The following is a 24868-nucleotide window of genomic DNA, read 5'->3' as shown; positions in this document are numbered from 1 at the left end:
ATTCCTGTCCTGCCCACCCTGGATAGTTTGTGTTTCTGAAGAGAAAGAAGGAACTTTTATTTTTGAGAAAATTTTCAAAATTAGTTGATGAACACTGGCACTCTTTCTTGTTTGCCTGCTTAATCTATTCTGGTTATTATGGTTTTATTCTTTGGGGTATAGTTCTCAATTCGGTCAGTTCACTAGATCTGGAGGGAGATGAAAAATATTTACTATTTGAGCCAGACGTTAGTATCTACTGTTATTATCCCCACTACAAATATGCAGAGATGGAGAATGAAAGAGCTCTTACAACCTGCTCTCATTATACAGTAGGAAGCAGAGCCAAGATTTGAACCTAGGTCTTTCTGCAGTCAGAGTGTGGTTGTAAAATTAGGTACAAGTGGAAAGTTAAAAGGTAAGATTAGAAAATTAATCTGGGGACATTTTGGGCAGGGACTTGAATGCCAACACATGGGAGTTTTCAGTCTTTCATAACACCATTTGTTGCATACCAAAGAATGAGCTAAAAGATAAAAAAATGAGTAGGACAGAATGCCTGAACCTGGGGTTCCCACTGTCTGAAATACAAAGAGACAGTGTAACAAATGCTATCACAGCAAGAACAAAGAACTTCAGTAGCTTTGCCCCTGACTTAGTAGGTAACACTGTAAGGTATTTCTGAGCAGTGTTGGGCATCCTAGACATCCCTTCACATTGCTAAGGTCTACAGGAACTTGTATGTATGTTTTAGAAACTCTGAAATGAGCTTTCTTCTTGGCCTTAGAATCTAAGGAATTATTTAACACTGTGAAAGTATCAGGAGTTTGTGTCCAGAGGAACACAGAGCATACTTTCCTTATAAAGTGTTTTGATATAATTGTTCATTGGTGATATTTCAGTTCTGTGTTACAATGTCTCCTGTGGAGGGAATTTGTTCATCAGGAAGCCCAATCATCAACCATCAGGAGAGAAAGACTTCCAGATGTCTACAGCAGAGAGTAGAGGGCTCCTCCAGTCATTTGGTAACCTTTACCGTGCTTCCTCTGGAAATTGGCCTCCACAACATCAACTTTTCACTGGAAACTTCACTGGGAAAAGAAATCTTAGTAAAAACATTACGAGTGGTGGTAAGAAACATGTTTTTCCTGATTCTTTTAAAATCACTTGTTTCATTCTGAAAAAAGTTATCAGTAACTTATGCTTAGTAATTCAGAAAGAGACACAGAAAACAATAATGTACATGTAACAAAATGTTAACTTTTGGGGAAATCTGGGTGGAGATTATCTCCGATCTTTTTTGTATTATTCTTGCAATTTTTCTTAACTCTGAAATTATTTAAAAATTTAAATAAAACAATACTTGCTTATTGTAGAAAATATAGAATACTGAAAAAAACATAAAGAAAATTAAAGTCACTGATAATCCCCACACCCAGAGCTATCCAATTTTAACAATTTGATATATAGCCTTCCAGGTTTACCCCCGCCCCCACAACACATCTAGAAAATATGTTCTTCAAATCTATGTGCCAGACATTATAGTAGATGCTAGAAATATAAGACATGCCCATGCATTTATAGTTTAGGATTTATAGTCTAGAAAATTTTTCATTTTATAAATAAGTAAACAGGCCAAAAAAGGGAAAAAAACCTATCATTTACTCAGTAGGATTTACCCATGGAGTCTGTTGAGTGTCTTCCTGTTATTAAGATAAGATTCTTGCCCAGAGTCAAGTGGCTAGTTAATGACAGAACTGTGTTTTCCTAGGTCTTGTCAACCAATGGTTGGTTGGCTCCACTTCAATGCCAACAGGAATCCCCAATTTGGGGTGCAGGAAGGAAACTTTCTTCATTGCAAAACAGCTCAATTGTGATACAGCAGGGCTGCGAGGCTGCCTCTCTGGCTAGTCTGCTTCTCAATGGTCTGCCATGCTCTGCTCCCTCCTGTTCTGCTTTGTGCTGTGTGATCTGCTCTGCTGATTTGATCTGCTCCATTCCGTTCCAGTCTGCTCTGGCCGGCACTGGTCTGTTCCACTCTGCTCCCAGAGACAGCCTCAGTGTTTTAGCTCGGCCAGGGAAACGCAGTCCTTCCCTTCTGTGGAAAGAGAACTTCTCTCAGAGCCGAGGGGAGCTAGCTTATATGGACGGAAGTCCCCACCCCTGGTCCCTAATTGGTCTGTCCTCATGCCAATAAGGACTCTAAATCCTTGCTGTGTGATTGGTCCAAAAGTCACTGCCCTGATTGGTCAGAATAGAACCACTTTGGTTGGTCAGAGCTGTGCAGCTCCAAATGGATGGAGAAAGCCTCAGCCCTATTGGTTGAAACAGGACTCCAGGAGCTCCTTTATAAGGCCTGGCTCAGATGGCAGAAACAGTGCAGGCAGGGAGCTCAGCCCAGGCTTCTCCCTGAAGTGCAGTTTGTGTGAGAGGTTCCTATATACAAATGACTGCTATGCAATATGGTTCTGTTTTGTTTTGTTTTTTGATCCCAGCTAGCAACCAGGAGCCCTTCTTAGTAGGTTTCTTCTTTCTCAAGGTTCACAGTGTTCATTTTCGAAGTTCTAATTTCAGCCATGAAATTCACTTCAGTAAACATGTATTGACTTATTTTGTGCAAGGCTTGTCCTGTGCATCCTTACATGGTGGATCTATGTACAGGCTCTGGAGCGAGGCTGCCCGGGTTTGAATCCTGGCTCTGTCACTTCCTAGCAGCGTGACATTGAATAAGTTTCATGATCTCTCTGTGTGTCAGTTTCCTCATCTGTCAAATGGGAGTAATAATAGAACCTACTTCATAGAGTAGTTTTGAGATTAAATGAGCTAATACATACAAAGCACTTAGGTCAATTGCCTGGCTTATAATAAGTTCTATTTAACATTTGCTCTATTATTTTCTGGCAAATAGCCAGGAAATCTTATTCTTGCATATATGCATTTAATTATTTAAACATACTTTGCTTTCTCTCCCCCCCCAAAAAAGGATTTTTTTATTAGAAAAGCGGTAAAGTTCACCTAAGAATTGAGATCATATAGATTTAATCATGTTCTTAACTGAATATTTTCTATCTTTATTTTAGCCAGAAGGTATCAAAAAGGAAAGTTTTGCTGGTATTACTCTAGACCCAAAGGGTATTTACGGTAGGCAAAATAATTTTGTATTTTATGTGTCATCTTTGCTCTAGAAATTAAAGTGTGTATGTAACTTGAAACACTATTTTTCAAAATGTTAATTGTCTGGACTGTAATCTGAATGGGTTTAGAACAAAGAAAAATAATTCCATTAGTTTTAAATGCAAAGCATTGAAATAGTAGTAATTCCATGACTTCCCTTAGGTATTAATCATTTTCTACCCAACACAATAATAATTATAATATTTTATTGAACCATCAGTCCGAAGGATACATAAGAAAAAATCACTTTTACATACTTAACATGCATTATTTGAAAACACAGTGTTGATTAATCACTTTACAAAGCATTCCGCATTGTTCCTGCTCCCCTTTTTTCTTTCAATTGAGGTATTCTGAATCTTGTCAATGTTAGAATTTTGCAAACATCTGCTCCCTTAAGGTCTAATTACATTATCTACTTATGAAACTTATAATATGCTCAGTTAACAGTTTTTTCCAACAAAAAAAGACAGACTTACATAGTTCTTATTGAATGATTAAAATTTACCTTATTGTTGCATCGAATGATTTTCCCTTTCTTTCAGTGATATAGCAATGGGGATTAAAAAAGTTTACCTCAGAGTGCCGTTTCTGTGAAAGCAAAGAATTAAGACCTTAACATTTTAAACTAGCTGAGTATCATGAACTGAATAAGGGTGACTTCAGTAGAGTAGAAAAAGAAAAATCTGTCCTGTATCCATGTATCCATACAGTAGCTTTTTTCTCTAATTTTATCTGCACACAGGCCTCCTCATAGCTGGGCGGGCAGGGGGGCGGGGAATCTATGGGAAGAGATACTGTAAGTTCTGAGGGTTTTAGCCTCAAACAGTTACATCATGACTTAGAGCCACTGCATCCTTTGCCTTTTCCTTCTTTTTACCCTTGTGCCTCCTATACTAACATTGTTGCAAACAGCTTTCCAAAATGGTCCTGCCTTACCCATCCTAGGTGTGAAGATCAGGGCCACAAGGTGGGAATGAATGACTTTTTACCTGGGAATAGATCTCTTCATCAAAAACCTTGATTAAAAGAAAAAATCTTTGCCTCTTTCCTATCTTGTGTGACATTTTCCCCTTACCATTTTAGACAATTTAGATGTAGGCAGCTCTGTTACTTTCTAGAGTGCTAAATGGGGTAAAGATGGCAATCAATTCCAGTTTATTTCAGAGATTTTATTAAATAGTTTCAGTATTTATATATTGGAATTGCTGTACCAGGATATGACTTTATAGAGTTTGTGTTTTTCAAAAGCTAAGATACATTTGGAAAAGTAAATGGACAATAACATTAGAAGAAATCTGAAAAGTATATCAGTGAGGGAGAACAAGTTATCAGAACAAATTGTAAAGTAATAGCAATTAACATTGTGTGACATCAGCTTAAAAAGAGATGAATCACAGAGACTCAATACTTAAGACTAGCCCTAGTTTCTACTTTCTCTACCTAACAAACCATTTTCCCTTAAATATTTTCATATCTCAGATGCAGAGTTCACCTCCCCACCCCCACCCCACTTCCTGGCACCCCATTATCATTGGTCTGGGAAGGCACCTCTCATGTTTTCTTTCCTCCTTTCATTCCTGACCCCCGCTCCCACTTTCCTACCTCCAAATGCACCCACTTAAATATGCTTGCTTGATATATGTCTTTGAGCAGGGACATAATGGTGGTTTTAACATATAAAAGGTTCTGTGCTATAGATCCTGTTCTATTTCTTAAGTTTTTAAACTCAATACTCTGTTTTAAAGAAATATCTCTAATGCTATATGTACATTTAATTCACTGCTTCATACATGGTATTTCAAAGTATAGTCCACCACTGTTTCAGTTAGCCATCCCCTATTGATGGATTCCCCGCTACCATAAACAGTGCTGCAGTGGGCATCCCATGCATCTCCCTTTTCAAATCTGTGTGAGCATTTATCCTGACTGTGTATCCAGGAGTGGGACTGCTGGGTCAAAGGTCACACATATATGAAATGTCGTATACTTCTGTCATATTGCTCTTCATAATGGCTGTAGTATTTACACTTCCACCAGCCCTGCATAAGGGTTTTCATATCTCCACCTTCTCACCAATGCTGGTATTCCTTGCCTCTCTAAAATGTGCCACTTCTGAGGAATAGAAAGTGATATTTCATTATTATTTTAATTTGGATTCTTCTGATTACTATTGATTTTAGACATTGCTTCATAAAGTATTGGCCATTTGGGCTTCTCCTCTATAAATTGCCTATTCCTATCTTTTCCACTTTTTTTCTATTTTCCATTTCGGTTTTCTTGTCTATTTCATGTTGATTTTACCTCTTCGTACAATAATGAACCATAGTGTGTGTTGAACAGGAATCCTTTATCTTGATATAGTGAAATTCATTACAATTTCATTTTATTATTATATTTTTGGGGGTAATTTTTAATAGTTCTTTCCATGCAAGATATTGCTATATATTTTATCTTACTGGTTTTACAGATTTAACTTTTAACTGTTTTAATCTCTCTGGTATCTATCTTTATATGAGTTGTCTTGATGGGTCTTTTTTATTTTTTTTAATCCTTACTCAAGGAGATTTTTTCCATTGCTTTTCAGAGAGAGTGGAAGGGGGAGGGGGCAAGGGAGAGAGAAACATTGGATGTGAGAGAGACATGTCGTTAGGGTGCCTCCCACACCGCCCTGACCGGGGCTGGGGATCAAGCCTGCAACTGAAGTACATGCCCTTGACTGGAATCAAACCTGAGATCCTTCAGTCTACGGGCCAACACTCTAAACCAAACTGGCCAGGGCTTGATGGATCTTTTATCATGATCTCTGTCAAGGAGTAAAATTGACTTCTCTTAGTGTTAGCTTTCTCTTCTGTACCTTTTCCATCTGGTAGCAGAGTTGCTAATGATAATTGAAATAATCAAGAGCAGGTATCGATGGGAAAAATGGTGCAGGATCAAATTAAGATAATTTCAAGCAACCTACTGTCATTAAGTACCATATATAGCCCATGAACTATTTGCCAGATTCTTTGATTATATATGCTCAGCATTTGAGCATCAGCCTAGGATCCAGGAGATCCCAGTTCGATTCCCTGTCAGGGTACATGCCCGGGTTGTGGGCTCGATCCCCTGGGATCATGCAGGAAGCAGCCGATCAATGACTCTCTCTCATCATTGATGTTTCTGTCTCTCTCCCTTTCCTTTCCTCTCTCTAAAATCAATAAAATATATTTTAAAAAACAACAAAAACTTCTAGACTTCAGATCACAGCTGTAGCTCTGTGACCTTGAGCAATTTGTTTTCTAAGCCTCAGTTTCCTCATCTATAAAATAAAAATAATAATAGACGCAGCATACAGGGATGTTGTAAGGATCCAATGTAACAATGCATGTAAAGAGCTTAGCAGAGCCCTGGCTGGTTTCTCAGTGGTTAGAGCATCGGCATGTGGCCTGAAGGTTCTCAGGTTCAATTCCCAGTCAAGGGCATGTACCTGGGTTGCAGATTTGATCCCCGGGTCGGGCGTATGAGGAGGCAACCAATTGATATGTCTCTCTCAAATCGATGTCTCTCTCTCTCTTTCTCTCTCACTTTCTCTCCCCCCTCCCTTCCCCTCCCTCCCTCCCTTCCACTCTCTGTAAGGATCAATGGAAAAAATATCCTCATATGAGGATTAACAACAACAACAAAAATAAAGAGCTTAGCAGAGTTCTTGCTATTCCATCAGTAACGTGGTAAATATCGTCATCTTTATGAAATAAACCAATGATTACAGTAGAAAAATGCTCTGATATTGGTGTGCTAAACTCTGTTCTTGTGCATAAAGAAAAAGGGTCTAAGTAAGACTGAGAAGACAAGGAGGAAAGAATTTCAGGGCATGTTTCCTAACGGAGCTAATCGCCACATTTCCTTGACTAAGGAATTATGTGTGAGTTATTTTTAGATTTCAGTTCCAAGAACAATTTTTTTCTTTGGACAAAATGACTATCTCACTTTTACTGGGGAATAAGATTTATATAGTCTATTTTTTTCCTATCTTGTAATGACTAGAAAGCTTACAGTCAAATGCAATGCTTTATTTAAAGAGATTACTTAAGCCTAGGGTTTGATCAAAATCCTTAATTATTTTTAACTTCCTTCTAAAATTTTAATATTGTTATTATGAGTTGTTTTTTAAATTCCTTTGCAGTAGCTATATTATAAATAATCTGCAAAGAGTCTTCCCTCTAGAACTCTGTGTAAATCTAATAACTTTTTTTTAATTTCAGGTGTCATTAGCAGACAAAAGTTGTTCCCATACAGGGTACCATTAGATTTGGTCCCCAAAACAAAAGTCAAAAGGACTGTCAGTGTAAAAGGTAAATTAACAAATGTCATTTTTATCTATTATTTTACCTTTTGCTTCAAACAAAAATCAAATATCCTCATGATCATTCTATTTCTCCTCATCTCTATTCAGTAGCTTATACAAACTCACCTGTGGGAGTACCCTACTCCTATTCCCACCTTCAAATCCCCAACCACTTTTCCAACTGTCTTCTTCTACTGGCCTGATTTAAAAGGAAATTTATTCTCCATGATGAAGGGTGAGGTCTGTCATTGACCCAAAGACTTCTCTACAATGGAAGTGCAGCTGCTTCTAGACTTAAGAACTTTCCATGATCTTAGTGGCCAGTCCTACTCTAGAGAATGCCTTATAAATTGCAAATGACCCCAAACCAGCAGCACTGCTCTGCTCAGGTATGTGTCCCAGAGGGGTTCTTTTGCATTTGCAAAAGTGATGTCTGCTGGGTATTCCCTGGTCTCCAGCCTTTACAATTCAATGACATATCTTCAAAATATAGAAGGTCCTGATTACACTTTATCTCAGATAAGATCTTGGAGTCACTGAATGTTAGTACTGGAGAGGACTTTTTAATCATGAGCAACCTTGTTGTTGCATATATAAGAAAGCAATTAGTCCAGGATTGAGCAGTGAGTTATGGACAGGACCTTCACAGAGCATTCACAATTCAGATGCTTTGCTTTGCTTTGCTTTGCTTTGCTTTGCTTTGCTTTGCTTTGTTTGCTTTGCTTTGCTTTGCTTTGCTTTGCTTTGCTTTGCTTTGCTTTGCTTTGCTTTGCAGAAGCAACTGATTAATAGGGTTTGCAGTGTCTAATGCTTTCAAGTTGAATGGCAGTTAATTTGCCATGTACTCTATGCGGTAATCTGCCCACTGTATTACACCACCATATAACAGTGGTATTTTTAAGCGTACTTTTGGTGTTTTTAAAAAATCTGCCTTTCTAACCAGATCTTTTAATTTTTATCTCCCCAATTCAGAGAAGTAACTCAACTGCCTAGATAAAAAGGAAAGACTAGTGATGCTTGCTCTTATTTCTATTTAAAATATACTGTTACTTGGAAATTAATAGAAATTGATTGTATTTTCTTTGAATTTTGTGTGTGTGTGTGTGTGTGTGTGTGTGTGTTTCAGGACTGCTTATGGGTGAGGTCATGTCTGCAGTTGTGAGTCGGGAAGGCATTGATATCCTTGCTGACCTCCCCAAGGGGAATGCAGAGGCGGACTTGATGAGCGCTGTCCCAGTATTCTATGTTTATCACTACCTGGAAGCAGGAAATCATTGGAACATTTTTTCTCCTAACTCATTAATTGAAAAACAGTACCTGATGAAAAAATTAAAAGAAGGTAAAAAAAATCTATTTCACATATTGTACATAAAAATCTTGTGTTTTTTAAACTAATAGTGTAATTAAACTAATATTTATGTTATGAATTATACAAAAGTTTAATTAAAGAAGCATTTCATCAAAAAAATTATAAGGTAGACTCTACTATAGGAATAAATACTATTTGCTGTTGTGTTTTGGCTTAACTTACTAAAATGAGAGACAAGACACCTGCATTCCAAATCTAAAGCACACTTCCTTCCTTCTTGAATGAGCTCAGAATAGTTTACTTGATAATTCCCAATTTAAGTGATTCATATATTTCCTTTGAGAAGTTCAATGTTGGCCACAGAGCATATGTTTGCTGCTTAACATCAAGGGAAATTTACCACTCCCAGGAGCTAATAAAGCACTCCGAGTAGACATGGAGGTCAATGAAGCACTCTTTTCTTTTTCTGGTGCCTCTTAGGGATGATAAGCATCATGTCCTACAAAAATCCTGACTATTCTTATAGCATGTGGAAAAATGGACAAGGTTGTACTTGGTAAGTAGAAGGTTTTGACTTGTATTTTATACAGTAGTTGATTAATTAACTAAAGAATAACAACCTTAATGGAAACTTCATTTGTCTAGTTGCTCAGGCTAAAAGCCTAGTAGTCATCCTTCATTGCCCTCTTTCTCTTACAAGCCACATCTGAGCCAGCAAATACTTTTGGCTGCACCTTCTAAATATGTCCTGAATTTGACTACTTCTTACCAATTCCACTCCACCATACTGGTCCAAGCCACTCTCATCTCTCACCTGGATTATGGCACTAGCCTCAGGTTTTTCAGCTTCAGCCCTTGCACCTCTTCAGTTTATGCAGCAGAGTATCTAGAATGACCTTGTTAAGACATAAATTAGTTTTAGTTTATGCCATTCAAAACGATTCAGAAACTTCCCATCTTTTCAGGGTAAAAACCAAAGTTCTTACTGTGATCTACAAGGCTTTCTGTGGTCTGGTCCCACCTCACTTCTCAGTCTGTATCCCATTCTGTTCTCTTTCATTCCACTTGAACCCCACTGGCCTCCTTGCTGTTCCTTAAACACACCAGCCACACTTCCAACTCAGAGCCTTTGCATTGACTGTTACTTCCATCTGGAATGCTCCCCCAGGTATCAGCGTGGCTGGCTTCTTTACCCTCAGGTCTTTACCAAAAGTCACCTTCTCAGTGAGGCCTCTGCTAATCCTTCTGTCTAAACTTGTACCCATTCCCATCCCAAAACTTTATAGCCTTCTCCCCAGCTTCCCTTTTTTCTTTGGAATGTATTGCTAACATTCTTTGTTTAAAGTTTTTAATTGAATTTATTGGGGTGACATTGGTTAATAAAATTCTATAGGTTTCGAGTGTACAATTCTATAATACATCATCTGTATATTGGATTGTGGGTTCACTACCCAAAGTCAAGTCTCCTTCTGTCACCATTTGTCCCCCCCTTACCCTCTTCTTCCTCCCCCCACTCCTCTTTCCCTCTGATAATCACTGTATTGTTGTCCGCGTCTCTGACTTTGTTTTTTCCTTAATCCCTTCACCTGTGTCACCTAGCCCCTTAACCCTCCTCCCCTCTGACTATTACTAAGATTCTTACTTACCTCACTTATTGTTTGTCAGACAGCCACTAGAATGTAAGCTCTACACGGGCAATTCAAAGTATGCCTAGCACCTGGTACATACCTGGCACATAGTAGGTTCTCAATAAGTACTTGTCCAGTGAAGCATAATAACTTCCATAATTCTGATGATTTGAGGAAAAGACAATCTGAATTAATTAAATCCATATGGTAATATATTTTCAAAAAATACTATCATGCTTTGACAAAATATTTACTAAAAACACACTATGCCATGTGCTTTGTGGGTACTACAGTATGAATCACTTTTAAAGAGTGTACAGTCTAGAATAATTAACTTTTACATTATGCCCTTTAACTATTGAGAGGCCCTAGGATTTCATCCTTGACCTTCTTATTTTCTGTAATCTTTCCTTGTACAATCTCGTCTTTGCCCATGACTTTAATAACTTCTCTACAGATGATTCTCTAATCTATGTCTCAAGGCCTAACTTCTTTCATAACCTCCAGATCCACATTTCTAGGGTCTGGGAGCCAAAGGTCCTTCAAATATAATCTATGCCAAATTCATTCTTTTGTTTCTCTGTTCCCTTAATCAGTGCACAGCGATACTCCGTACTTTATCCCCACTTTGACTCCTCCCTATCCTTTTGGCTTTATATCCAATCAGTCACCAAGTCTCACAGATTGTACCTTAGAAGTGTGTCTAAGCCGTATGTGGATGGCACATTTTAAAAGGCATGTATATCCCTAGAGCATGTCAATCAGGAGGTAACTACCAGGGTGGGTGTTGATCCAGACTGGAGCTGGGAACTAAATGCCTAGAGAACTGAAACCCCCACAAGATGTGACAGCCTATCAGTAAACACGCAGAGCCTCTCAGGAGTTCTGGGCAAAACTGAGTGGGTGGTGCTCAGCCAGAAACATAGAAACACTTGTGTACTGTCCTAGAACCAATTCCACAAGCTCCTTGAGAGAAATAGATACATAGAAAAAATGGCCTACCTGAATACTTTCAAAATTTTTTCAGAGAAATACAGGAAATATGCAGAAAGTACAATGAATAATATGTTACTCATTTTAAAAAGGAAAATGAAAAAAAATTTTTAAAGTGAGGAGAGAGGTATCTCAAAGGCATCTGAGGAGCTGAAGAATTGGGCAGATCTAGGGCAGTTGAATGAGTGAGGGAACTGGAGGAGAGGAATGAAGGTGTAAGAGGCATTCTGGGGCCTGTGATATGATATATATATATCAGACAAGATCTAATTATATATATATATATAGTTAATTCTCACTTGAAGTTTTTTTCCCCACTGATTTTTAGAGAGAGTGGGAGGGAAGAGAGAGAGAGAGAGAAACAGCGACATGAGAGAGACATATTTATTGGTTGCTTCCCACACAAGCCCGATTGGGCCAGAGATGAACCTGCAGTCCAGGTATGTGCCTTTGACTGGGAATCAAACCCACAACCCTTCAGTGCTCAGACCGACACTCTAACCTCTGAGCCACATCAGACAGGGCTCTTTGAGAGATATCAGTAAAGACTTAAATTGCTTTTTGACTAAATAATTATGAGAATTAAAGCTTCCTTGTGAGGTAGTGAGCCCTGAATCAATGGCATGGCTCTAGGGGAAGCAGATAAACACTCCTACTGATGCTGGGGAACGGTGTTCAGGCCTCAGAGAGGGATTTAGATTAGATGGCTTGCACAAATCTTACAATCAAGAATTCTACAATTTTGTTCTTCCACATCGTACGTTCATGTGTCAGTGCCTTGACTCAACACTATTTGTTTTACTGCTGTTGTCTTTAACTTAAAAAATTTTTATTTTGTATCATCAGGCATCCATTTTTTAGCTTATGTACGGGCTCACAATGTTGCAACCACAGAAAATGTGTGGCTCTCATTTGTTGACCGAATGTTTTTGGAGATCTTCCTAAAATCTTCCCTTCTCTTGTAAAATAATGACAATTTACTTTGGAATTGCATGTTTTAAAATGTTATTTTCTTTTAAAGAATAAACACTGTATGTGCTAAAACACACTGTAAATTGAGAGCCAAAAGCAATTCAGTGTATAAATGTTTATTTATTTGATTTTGTCTTAAAGGTTGACAGCTTTTGTTTTAAGAGTACTGGGACAATTACATAAATATTTACCTCAGGACCAAAATTCAATTTGCAATTCTTTAACGTGGCTGATTGAGCATGGTCAGCTAGCAAACGGGTCTTTCAAGAAATATTCCCATTACCAACCGTTAAAATTACAGGTAAGGAAACCAAATGCACAGATTAGCAATAGTTGTATTTGCCCGTTTGAGCTTCTCTCTCACCCTATTCTAGGAGGATGAGGAAGACAGGAACAAATATGTGCAGCCCTGCAAGAAACTCCTCTTGTGCGCACACGAAGAATTCAAAAGGCCTCCTCATTCTGCTCTTCAGACCACCCAGTGTAGGTCAGATCAGTGATATCTTAGACATCTTGTGTAACAGGCACTGGCGGTTCATAGGCAGCAGATGCTAGAGGTCTCAGAATGTGTAAAATGCACAAACTGTCTACGTACCCCTGGTATGGAACCTGTACCTGAAGTTCAGAGCCTTCTTACAGGCCAAGGTTGCACGGTGTTGTCATGAAAGATGGGAGGGACTCTATTTACACTCTGCTGGAAAGAAAGACTGGGGTCAATTTAATTCAAAGTGCAACCAAGTGTTACTTGAGATTAAAATCTACTTCTATGCTTGACATACAAAGTAATTTCAATATTGCTCCAATATATTCTACTCCTTGGAATTTTTTATCAGACACAATGGGCTCCCTGGCTAACAGGAGTCTCATAATGGTCCTCTGTTGGGTCAGTAGCAGATTAGGACTCCCACAAGATATGGAGGCAACTGACAATGACATTTGAAGAGTAAAATGCTACAACAATTATTTTTTCTTAAGATGTCCACCCCATCCATCCATCTATCTACATTCATTCAACAACCATTCACTAAGCATCTAATACATGCAAAGGGCCTATTTTGGTCAGCATGCGACAGGAAGCATGGGATAGACCAGGCAGTATCCCTGCCACAAAGGAGCTCACACATTGGTAGGGAAAGTGGAGAAAATATACTAGTGACTCTAATCAAGACATAAGTTTATGTGTTCATTTGTTTGTTCAATAGATATTAATTGAACGTGTTCTAAGTACTACATGGTAGGGACACAGCAGTGAACAAAACAGGTGAGGCCACAGAGCTTACAATCTAGCAGAGACATTGAGTAATTCCAAGTATGTGATACATGTTAAGAAAAGGGAAATATCATTTCATTGAAACCAGGGGATCTATCCCAGATTGGGGGAGTTGGAAAAATGAGTTGTGAGGCTTCTTGGAGCTAGGAAGGAGGGAGTCAGGAAGAGGGTTCCAAGTGGAGCCAACAGCATGCCTGGCATTTTTGAAGTAGAGAGAGGGGGTGATTCACTCAAAGAGCTGGGGCCAAGAGAGCTAGGGGGCGAGTGGCATGAAATAAAACTGGAGAGGTACTTAGAGGTCACGTATTGGAAGGTCTCAGAAGCATTACATTGGAATGTCACTGCCCCAAAAGAAAAAAATATGGGAGAAGAGTGGCAGAATAGTGCTTCGTGCATTTTAACGGGCTCTTGAAGGAGGGGAGAATTTTAATGTGGTGAAGTGGTATGAAGTGGAGCTTCAGCACGAAGAGGTGTGGGAGAGAAGGGCACATAGAGGTACGAAGTAAGAAGGACTCAGGGTTTCCTGAGAAACGGCAAGCAGCCCAACTAGAATGTATGAAGGAAGAGAGGGATATTAGCTCAATATGGAGATTAGAACTAGGTCATTTTGCTTTAAAGACGCCATTTCACTGTCCTTTATAATTATTTTTAGAGTACCTTGTCTACTGAAGCCGAAGAAAACATCTTATATCTTACAGCCTTTACTGTGATTGGAATTAGAAAGGCCTTTGATATATGCCCCCTAATGGTAAGTAAGAGGGTTTTTGGTTTTTTGTGTCTAACACCCATCATCTGTTTCTGTACCATATACTGGGGAGGGGGGGGTGGGAGGGGCAGAGTATAGACCTTGAAAATAACTGGAACTCCAGAACCAAAGGATTTCAGAATTATGATATATTAGAAACCACCTAATCCAACCCACTGGACAGATGAGAAAACTGAGACCTATAGGACAGATGAATTTAATTGTTCACTTTCACAGGCTACTGAATGATAGAGCTGGGACTAGAACTGATCACTTCTGGCTGTAATGACAGAATGACCCAGCATCCCCAACTTCCTTCTCTTATCTCTGTCAAATCTTATAATATGTATATGACTCTTATCTACAGTTGAGGCACTCTGTATCATGGAACTACTTATACATGCTATCGTGTATATGAGAAATTCACCATATGAATTTATCTTATACACGATAGCATGTTTGCTTCTTTGGGTTGTGCTGTTTCATTTGCTTGGAAGCTGAGGGGGAAAAGAAGAGGCTTCACTTAAGTGAATCAACATAAAAGATTCCAAGGGATAACAGAGATGAACCTCTGATCTTGGAAGCGACAGGTCCCTAAACTGAAGTTAAACACTCCTACCTACAAATCAAAAGTAAGTTAGACAAGTCCTTCAAACCAGCTTACAGAATGGAGATGGAAAAATCCCAAGAGGATTTGTAGGACTTGAAGCATAAAACGAAATAATGTTTCTTGTTTGTTTCAAAAGAGTTGTTATTTATACTTAACAAGACGAAATAATCGATGAGGACCAATTCCCAGGGGCCTAGAGGACCAGTTGGCACCTGGCAGCGCATGAGTAAGACACAGATGGAGCTGGAAGGAAGGAGCCAGGCAATGTTAGCAGCATTGCACTACGCTTTCTCCTAATACCTTACCAAAATGACTATTTTAGTTGTCTAAAGACAAAGTAGTAGAGACTATTTTTCCAGGAATCCTTTGAATCAAAAAGTACTTTGGCAACTTAGCTCTTTTTCTGCTAATTATAGTTTTATTTAGTAAAATTCCTTTTGAAAATGTGAATCTGCCTCAGCTATGCTGAAGGGGAATGCTGAAAGCTGTATCTATGCTCAGTGCTTTTTCTTCCTGGAGGCTAGGTCTGACTTGGGAAGTAGAAACTAAATGGAAAAACCTCTAGAGGGAGATGAGAATTCAGGGGCAAAAAGCTTGACCCAATTTGGACAGCCTCATTTTTGCTTCTGAGATTATGCTCTGCTCCTTCCGCCAGGAAGGGTTTGCTTCAGCCAGACACCATCCATTTCCATTAAATCACTTCTCTTTCCACCCTTATCTTGCCTACCTCAGGATGGTGCCACCTGGGGGTAGTTCACGTTAGTTGATAGGTTGATGCATCACAAAGAAACTTAGATATCTTCTGCCCTTGTTTCCAGAAAATCAGCACAGCTCTAACTAAAGCTGACACCTTTCTGCTTGAAAATGCCCTCTCGGCCCAGAGCACCTTCACACTGGCCATTGCTGCTTACGCTCTTTCCCTGGGAGATACAAGTCACTCACAGTTTCGTTCCATTGTCTCAGCCCTGAAGAGGAAAGCTTCCGTTAAAGGTATGACTGGTTCCATACATTTTTTGGCAAGTGTTTACTAAGTATATAGAATCTGCTCATTCTGGGAAGTAGGTGGTGGCATGCAAAGCTGAGTAAGATGCAATTCCTGCCCTCAAGGAACAAACCATTACAATGCAATGTAATAAGTGCTATTACTCATATATTTATTCATTCAGCACATGCTTATTCATTCCTAAATCTAATAAATATGTATCGAGTACCTCTAATGTACCAGGCACTGTTCAAGGCTCTGGGGATAAGGCACCAATAACAACAAAAATCTAGGCCTCGTGAAACTTCATTCTCATTAAGGAGAAGCAATATGATAAATAAGTAAAACACTGCATATAGTGAATAGGTTGGTGATGACTGATATGAAGAAAAACCAAGCAGGGAAGAGAGACAGGGTGACGTGGTGGGTTGTAATTTTTGATAGGGTAATCAGGCTTAAACCTCACTGAGAAGGTGGTATTTGAGTTGAAAGCTGAAGGAAGAGAGGGGAAGAAGTGAGCCTGTGGCTATATAGAAGGGTGTTTCTGGAAGAGAAACAGCATGTGCAAATACTCTAAGGCAGGAGTATCCCTGGTGCTCCAGGAAAGGCGAGGAGGCTAGTGTGGCTGGAGAGGAAAAGATGAGGGGTAGAAAGTGAAGTCAGAAAAAGGAAAGGAGAGGATAGGGGAGGGGAGGATAGGGAGGGGAGGGGAGGGGAGGGGAGGGGAGGGGAGGGGAGGGGAGGGGAGGGGAGGGGAGGGGAGGGTGAAGCTGTTATGTAGGGCCTTGAAAGTCATTATAGGAGTTCTGCAGGACTTCTGTATACAGTATACAGTTGTGCAATGTGCAAGGCTCTCAAGCAAGCCAATGAATTGAGGCTGAAATCCAGCCCATGGTTTGGATCTGCTTTTCAGCTGCACTGTGGTCTGGGCCTGCTTCCACCTTGAACAAGGGGATCCTGGGAGCCAGTGGGAGCCCTAGAACATTAATTTCCACTTTCAGTGGGAAGGGAAGACATTCGAGGATTTTGAGCAGAGGAGTGCATAACTTGGCTTATAGTGTATCAGTTTGGCTATAAAGGTATATATTTTAGAAAATTAAAGATACAACTTCCTATAGGTCAAGAGTAAAGAAATAGTAGCAGCGACCACTGGCCAATGTGCCTATATCAGCATGGACATCACTGAGCACTTCTGAAGCCTCTCTTGGCTGAGGTTTTCCAAAAGTTTAATAAATCTCGATGTCATTTAAAAATGACTGAATCTTAACATATATCTCAAAACCACTTATGTAATATTTGTACTAACACAAGAGAAATGTATTGAGTATTGTAAGATATGGATCATAAAATTATAGAATTTAAGAGCTAGAAGAGAACTTAATTCAAATAATATTTGAGCTGGAAGTATCTTTAGAAAACAGACCTTTCATTCTAAATACAGCAAATCTGAGTCTCTGAGAGGGAAGGAAAACATGTTGTCCAAAGTCATGCAAATAATGGATCCTGAATTTTAAACAGATACATTGAAATTTTCACTAATCTTCAAAAATGATTTCTAGATATGCTTTACTGTTTTTTAAAATAATTTGTTTTTAAAAAGAATTTGAGGTGACAAGTTTAAATTACTAGAGCAATAACAAATATAATTTAGAACTTAATTTATGAAAAGTGATGCATATATGAAATTACCTTTAGTGCTTTAAATTGGGAGTAAATAATAAAAGACTGAACTAAGGCTTTGGGTATAATCTCATAATTTCAAGAATGTAGTTATTTTCTGTCAAGGAATTTCCTAAATGCTAGGAGTGATAGAGTTGTCTTTTGTTAATGAGGTGACTTTTGGAAAGTCCTTAGGTAACGTAAGGATGGGGGCTGGTTGCCTAGGAGAACCATGTGATTAGAGGGTTGGAACTTTCAGTACCTGTCCCTCAACCCCCAACCTCAGGGAAGGAGAGAGGGGCTGGAGGTTAAGTTAATCATCAATGGCCAATGATTTGATCAATCATGACTATGCAGTGAAGCCTCCATAAAACCCCCCCCCCCCACAAGGACAAGGTTCAAAGAGCTTCCAGGATGGTGAACACCGGGCGATTCAGACAGAGTAGTACACCTAGAGAAGACATGGAGGCTCCATGCCCTTTCCCTATACCTTGCCCTATGCCTCTCTTTTATCTGGCTGTCCCCGAGTTATATCCTTTTACAATAAACTGGTAATCGAATAAGTAAAATGTTTCTCTGAGTTCTGTAAACTGCTCTAGCAAAGTAATTAAACCTGAGGAGGAGGGTCTTTGGAACCTCTGATTTATAGCCAACTGGTCTGAAGTATCCTCAACAATCCAGGTTGGGGATTAGCATCTGAATTGGAGGCTTGAGGGAGAAACCATCTTGTAGGACTGAACTCTTAACCTGTGAAATCTGACACTCTCTCTGACTAGATGGGGTCAAAACTGAGTTGAATTCTCCAACATCCTGCAGGTGTCCTATAATTGTTTGTTGATGTGCAGGAAAACCCCTCCCCCATTGGAAATTGAGTCTCAAAACTGTCCCCTGCTACCAAAAGATGTGGGCATTCCATGTTGACCTTTTCAAATAAAGGCAAATAACACTGTATTTAGGGATCCTGTTTGGCATTGGTCATCTTGAGGAATTCTTACAAAAGAATAAGAAACTTCTGGAAATCAGAAGGCCTCTATTGGAAGAAACTGCTAAAAATCTGCTGGAATTGCGTCAAATTCACATTTTTAATCATATTAATCAGTTTGGTTTGTTGATGTTCAGGCACTCCACCCAGTTATCGCTTTTGGAAAGATGATCGTCAACAACAAGATAGCGCTGTACCCAACACTGGTACAGCACAAATGGTAGAAACCACTGCCTATGCTTTACTTACTATTTTGAACTTGAAGGATCTGAATTATGCGAACCCAATCATTAAATGGCTATCTGAAGAGCAGAGGTATGGAGGTGGCTTTTATTCAACCCAGGTAATGTTTCTTTGTCTTGTTTCATCTTCCTGAAACATACTTGCTGCCTTCCTCGCCACACATCTCACCCTCATCCTGGCACGCTATAGATAGAATAAATGACTAGAATCGAAGGACTCTTACCTGCATTGACACCATTCTAATACAGAGGAACGAATAAGCCCTGAGAAGTTCATTCAGGGAGTTAGTGGCCAAGTCAAAATCAAAACTCAGTTCTCCTGACTCTAAGTTCAGCACTTCCTTTATGATTCTTAATGACCATAAATGACTAGTAAGGTTACATCCTATGTAATAAACAGTGGCTGCCATGTATACAAAGGTACTGATGTTCCCTTCCCCTAGAATAAATAAAAAGTGAGAGAAATACTGATTGTTACATGTTTATCTACCAATGTAAACTCGTTTGAACACATCTATTTTACATTATAACTATTATATCGTTGTATAATATACATCTATATTTAAGTTTAGTTCAAATGTTAATATATTTTCTGTTCCCTGGATATGTGGACAATGACAGAGTATGTGAATATGAACATAAAATTTAAAGCTACCAGGGGTTCTTCAGGATTACTTTAGTGATCATCTAATCCTGGGAGGTAAATGGGTTTCATCTTGGGTACAACTATAGGCTTACCAGGAACCAGTGACTCATTGATTAGTTTTAGCTGCCAAGGACATGGGCAAACAGGATAGCCATGTATTTGACATCTTTGAAGTAGTTACATTTCCTGATTTTATAGATGAGAAAGATGAGGTCCAGAAAAATTAAGTTCATCCATCCATGTATTCTTTAGCTACTATGTGTGTACCTACTAAATGTAATAGATGCCAGGAAAGATATAATACTTTGACTCTTACATTACAATGGAGGAGGCCAACAAGAAACTATACATTAAAGTATTATAAATTGAGATGAATGCTCTGAAGGGCAGAAGGGGCAACCTTAAATAAGGGGAAGGGAGAGCTTATTTATGACTTCAAGCTGAAGCCTAAGGATGAAAAAAAAATAGTCATGCGAAGAGTTGGTCATTCCTCAAAGAGCAGCTTGCCTGTGTTCATATGCTCAGGATTGTGGAGAATCTGGACCTGAAGCCACACATCCTGTTCCTGCTAAGAGCAGAGTCCTTATTGGAGGAGAGTACTTCTTTCCACTTCCACAAGGGGGCCCTTAACCAGTTTCACTCAGTTGGAGTTTCATCTCTACAACACTGACCTACCCACTTATAAGAAAGGGTATTTGTAAACAGAGAGCATGTAAGTAAGCTAAACCGGTTTTTGTGCCTTGCTGCTTGTTGATAGGATACAATTAATGCCATCGAGGGCCTGACAGAATATTCACTCCTGATGAAACAACTCCACTTGAATATGGATATCAGTGTTTCTTACAAGCATAAAGGTGACTTCTATCATTATAAGATAACAAAGACGAATTTCCTTGGGAGACCAATAGAGGTAAATGAAAGATGTTTTATAATATTTTATAATTGGATGGGACATTTGAAATCATCTGTTTCACCCTTATTTTACAAATGTATCCATTCACTACCTAAACATATAATGAGTGCCTTCTGTGTTCTAAGCAGGAGTGCCTACTCTGTCCTGAGCACTGAAGGTTCAAAATTAAAGCACAAAGAACCTGGGGGGGGGGGGGGGGAGGGAGACAGTAGTTTAAACCCACAGTGAAAAATAAGAGCCTTGATAGGTATATGGAAGGACAGAGAGGATCTCACGAGCCAGGCTGAGAGGTAGGAGGAGTTTGTCAAAGGCATCCAGATGGGTGGGTTAAATCTGGAGGAATTTAGCCAGATGAAAAAAAGGGGAGAACATTCTAGACATAGAGAACAGTATGCACAAAGGTACAGCAGGAAAATAAGAGAGAAGACACATTTGGGAGTCCACTGGTGGTTCCATCTGGCCCGGTCACACATGCAGACTGTGGCCAAATTGGAATTGACCTTTAGGTCCTCCAACAACTTGCCCCATGTCCTTTGCTACTACCGGATTTTTTAAAATGAAAACCTTGATGGCCTATGAGAATTTCCCAAAGAAAAGAACACATTGGAAAAACTAGGTCCCATATTAATAATATTAACTAGTACAGTATAGTAGTATACAGCTACTAATACCTATTTTTCTAATTACCACATTTTAGATTATTTTGAGGTATATTTAAATGTACAAATAACTAGAGATTGTTCTATTGTCCACATTCTCCACAAATTCATGTTTGTGTAAAGTCAGTAAGCATGAGAAATTAAATTTAATGTAAAAATTGCAAACTCATAGCTCATAGTAAATATACAGGGCAAGGCAAAAGTAGGTTTGCAGTCATTCATATTGAAAATAATACAAAAATAATTAATAAATAATAATACAAGAATAAACTCTGTTTCAGGCACTCCAGACTGTAAACCTACTTTTGCCCCACCCTGTATATACATGTAAAAAGATGGATGTGGATATAGATGTAGATGTAGACATAGACATATTCCAACATTTAAAATTTAGAAATTTCAAATAAAAATCTGGTTTCTAAATTCTCATAAAACAAAACAAAGATCTGGCAATAGAGTGCTGTTGACAGTGGTATGCATTCTTCAGTTTGTTACAGTCCTGACCAGTCATATGTTGTATGTATATGCACTTACATCCATCCTTGCTTTGTGCCTGGTCTTCTGCAGGCATTTATGATTGTGACCCTCAGTTTGGTAACCTTTCCCTGGGAGCATTTAGAGTTCACCAATGTCTGGTGAACTCTAAATGCTCATTAGAGCTTGGACTCATGGTTCACCAGAGCCAAGAGTCTAACCTCTAATGAGAGCTCTTGGCCTGAAGAGCCTGGTGGGCTACCATTTTGAGGTAGCTGGAGTTATCCTTCTCTTAGGGGAGTAGTGCTGGTAAAGGCCACTCGTCATCTTAAAATAATTTGAACCTCAGCTCATGATGTCGCCTTTGTGTGAAACCTGGGCTATTTTTATCTAGTTTGAAATCCTCTACTCTAACATTTCCTAAAATGCGTTACATGAAAAAAATATTTGGTGGGACGCTCATTTAAATTAAATTAAATAAATTCTTTAACACAGGATTCCCTTGCCTTTAACCTGTATGTGATTAAGTGTGGCGATTCTGAGGAAGAATGGGCTATGGGCACAGTGGAGTGTACATTTGCCAAATTTATTTGTCCATAGAGCCCTTCTCTCTCGCAGTATCTCAGTTTACTGCTTTGCAGTAAATGCTGCTGTATTTCATCAGGAGAACAAGAAAGTTGGCCTGTTTACCTACATTTACTAAAATTTTGAGGAAGGGATGACAATCTTTCATGTGCACGGAATCCCTTTTGCTCTCATGTGCTAGGTAAAGGGAAGGGCAGGCTGCAGCCTTGGAGGGAGTGAAGAACCAACTCCTCAGGCCTCTTGCTCAGAATGATCTCTTCCATGCTTTGCACACATTAGAGAGTATCTGTATGCTAGATTTTCTCTGGAAGGGAGAACTCACTCAGTTCATGTCTTCAGTCTCCTCCTAGCAGAGTGGGAAAAAGAGCAGTAGCACCTAAGGATTTGGCAGGCTTGGTCGGATTTTAGGTGGTTTGGGTGGGGTGCCAAGGGTTTCCATTAACAGAGACCAGAGGAAGTAGGGAAAGTAAGATATTAGGAGGTGAAAGAGGAGTGCAAAGCAGAGGGTGGGAGGAGGAAAGATAGATTGCACCTACTTTAGAGTCATGCTGAGGTTCCCTGTTCCTGCTAATGAAAAGGATCTCCTTTGGCACATAGATGCTAGGCACTGAAAGGAATTTATTTAGTTGGCAAAGGAGATGAAGATCCAGTTTTACCATAACCATATAAAAATGAAAATGTAATCAAAGTGACTTCTGACATGTTGGTTTTGCTGGCTTACTTAGGCTATTTCAGACACCGTATTTATATGTTGAAAAGAAAGGAAATTCCAGTACTTTTTAGTGCCTACTAGGTACATAGAATCCTCAATGCCTTATCCATTTAATCTCACAAGAGCTTTGAGAGAGGAAGCTGGCAGATATCAGCTCTTTTCATTGCTCTCTCCTCTCTCCCTATTAAATAATAAAAGAAAGCATGGCTTCTCCATCCACCTTCCAGGTGCCTCTCAATGATGATCTTGTTGTTCGTACTGGATATAGCAGTGGCTTGGCAACAGTGCAGGTAAGTATTTCATTGAGAACCAACTTATTTGGGAGTATGTGTCTGCTTGCACTAAGTAACATAAAATAAAGTAGGGACTTTGCCACAAAGATAAAAATCTGGGCATTGGTAACTAGGACTGAAGTAGGATTCACTCTTTTTAGCTACCTTGGTAGCTGCCCTCACAATTTCTTTTTGAAAATTTCTATTTTCAAACCTTGTATGTATATAGTTGGTGTACTTATGGAAATTACATATGTAATTATGGAGATTACATATATAATATATATACAAAGTTGGGCAAAAGTAGGTTTACAGTTGTTTGTATGGAAAATAATACAACAATTGATAAATAATAATACAAGAATAAACTGTTTCACATGCTCACAATTGTCAACCTACTTTTGCCACACCCTGTATATGTGTGTGTATATATGTATCATTTTATGCTTACATATATATATATACACATATACATGTGTGTATATATACAAACACATATATTCATGTTTTCTATGATTAGTAACATAGTCACATTTATCTAGCATCATTGGGGATTTTTATGTATATATGTATATAGACATACACGTGTGTGTGTGTGTGTGTGTGTGTGTGTGTGTGTGTGTGTGTAAGGGCTTAAGTTCATTTTATTTTAGCCATAGGCTGCATGGACAAACATAAACAGTTTAGAAAAACTTGCCACTCAATGGCTAAAATAAAATGAAATCTCTGTGTTCTGAGCATAAATAAATATTCTATTGATGATTTTAATTATACTCTTATTCTTCCCTTTCTCAATTAATGATGTTACTCATGGACCAGTCCCAGAACACATATTGGAAGTTACCCTCTCACACGAGAGGCCCTCACTAAACCAAAAGCTCAGTGTCTCAGACAGTTTATCAAATTATATTGGTAGGGGATGGGTTGTCCACTTTTCTGTCACTTGTAGTTGCTCTAAATATACCTGCTTTTGGCAGCATCCCTTCCTATCCATACACACCCATAATTTGTTGTTTACCACGGTGGTGTGTGGGCTGGGAGAAAACCACACTTACTTGTAGTATTATATGTAAAATTTGAGTGTACAAGCTCAAAGACAAGAATCTTAGGAAGTTTCCTAAAAAATGAGGTGCTCAGATTTAACTGCATGAAATTTGGACCAAGATTCTGCCTGGCCACGGTCAGTTTTTGCTTATTTTGGATTTCTCAGCTATATTTTAAGGTTGTGGAGTTTGCCGAAAGTCCAGCTGCTGGAAAAATGGGTCCATTTGCACTGGATTTTGAAAATGATACTTCAAGCATCTCATTTACAGCAGCAGTCCTACCTTTTCTATTTTCCCACTTTAAATAAAATCTTGTTTACTTGTCCCAATGCAGGTTGCAACTGTGGTTTACAAAATCGGTACCTCTGAAGAAGTTTGCAACTTTCATTTGAAAATTGAAGCCCAGGACATTGATGGTAAAACAGCATGATTTACACTGTAATTTTACCTAAGCATAAAGAATGTCAGAGAGCTTCCCTGATTAGGAAAATGTGCTTGCCCCAAAATAAAAATTTTTTTTAAAATATATCTTTATTGATTTCAGAGAGAGGAAGGGAGAGGGAGAGAGAGAGTTGAAACATCAGTGATGAGAAAGTCATTGATTGGCTGTCTCCTGCACACCCCTGACTGGGGATCAAGCCCACAACCCGGGCATGTGTCCTGACCGGGAATTGAACCGCTATCTCCGG

The 24868-nt window shown here is 39.0% G+C and overlaps 1 protein-coding gene across 1 annotated transcript in view; it reads left to right on the top strand.

Moving 5' to 3' along the window:
* C5 (complement C5) overlaps positions 1–24868 on the top strand; it is a 75111-nt gene that overhangs the window by 36485 nt on the left and 13758 nt on the right. Inside the window, exons 21-32 of the mRNA XM_081152380.1 lie at positions 882–1109; positions 3060–3120; positions 7401–7490; positions 8610–8822; positions 9273–9348; positions 12527–12686; positions 14308–14403; positions 15829–16000; positions 18771–18976; positions 20279–20431; positions 23092–23154; positions 24514–24595. Coding sequence (XP_081008506.1) covers positions 882–1109; positions 3060–3120; positions 7401–7490; positions 8610–8822; positions 9273–9348; positions 12527–12686; positions 14308–14403; positions 15829–16000; positions 18771–18976; positions 20279–20431; positions 23092–23154; positions 24514–24595 — 1600 coding nt within the window. The remainder of the gene's footprint in view (positions 1–881; positions 1110–3059; positions 3121–7400; positions 7491–8609; positions 8823–9272; positions 9349–12526; positions 12687–14307; positions 14404–15828; positions 16001–18770; positions 18977–20278; positions 20432–23091; positions 23155–24513; positions 24596–24868) is intronic.

This window comes from Miniopterus schreibersii (genome assembly GCF_964146895.1).
Source record: "Miniopterus schreibersii genome assembly, chromosome: 11".
NCBI lineage: Eukaryota > Metazoa > Chordata > Mammalia > Chiroptera > Miniopteridae > Miniopterus > Miniopterus schreibersii.
The sequence above is the reverse complement of the archived record's forward strand: the minus strand, read 5'-3'. Positions and strand labels throughout refer to the sequence as shown.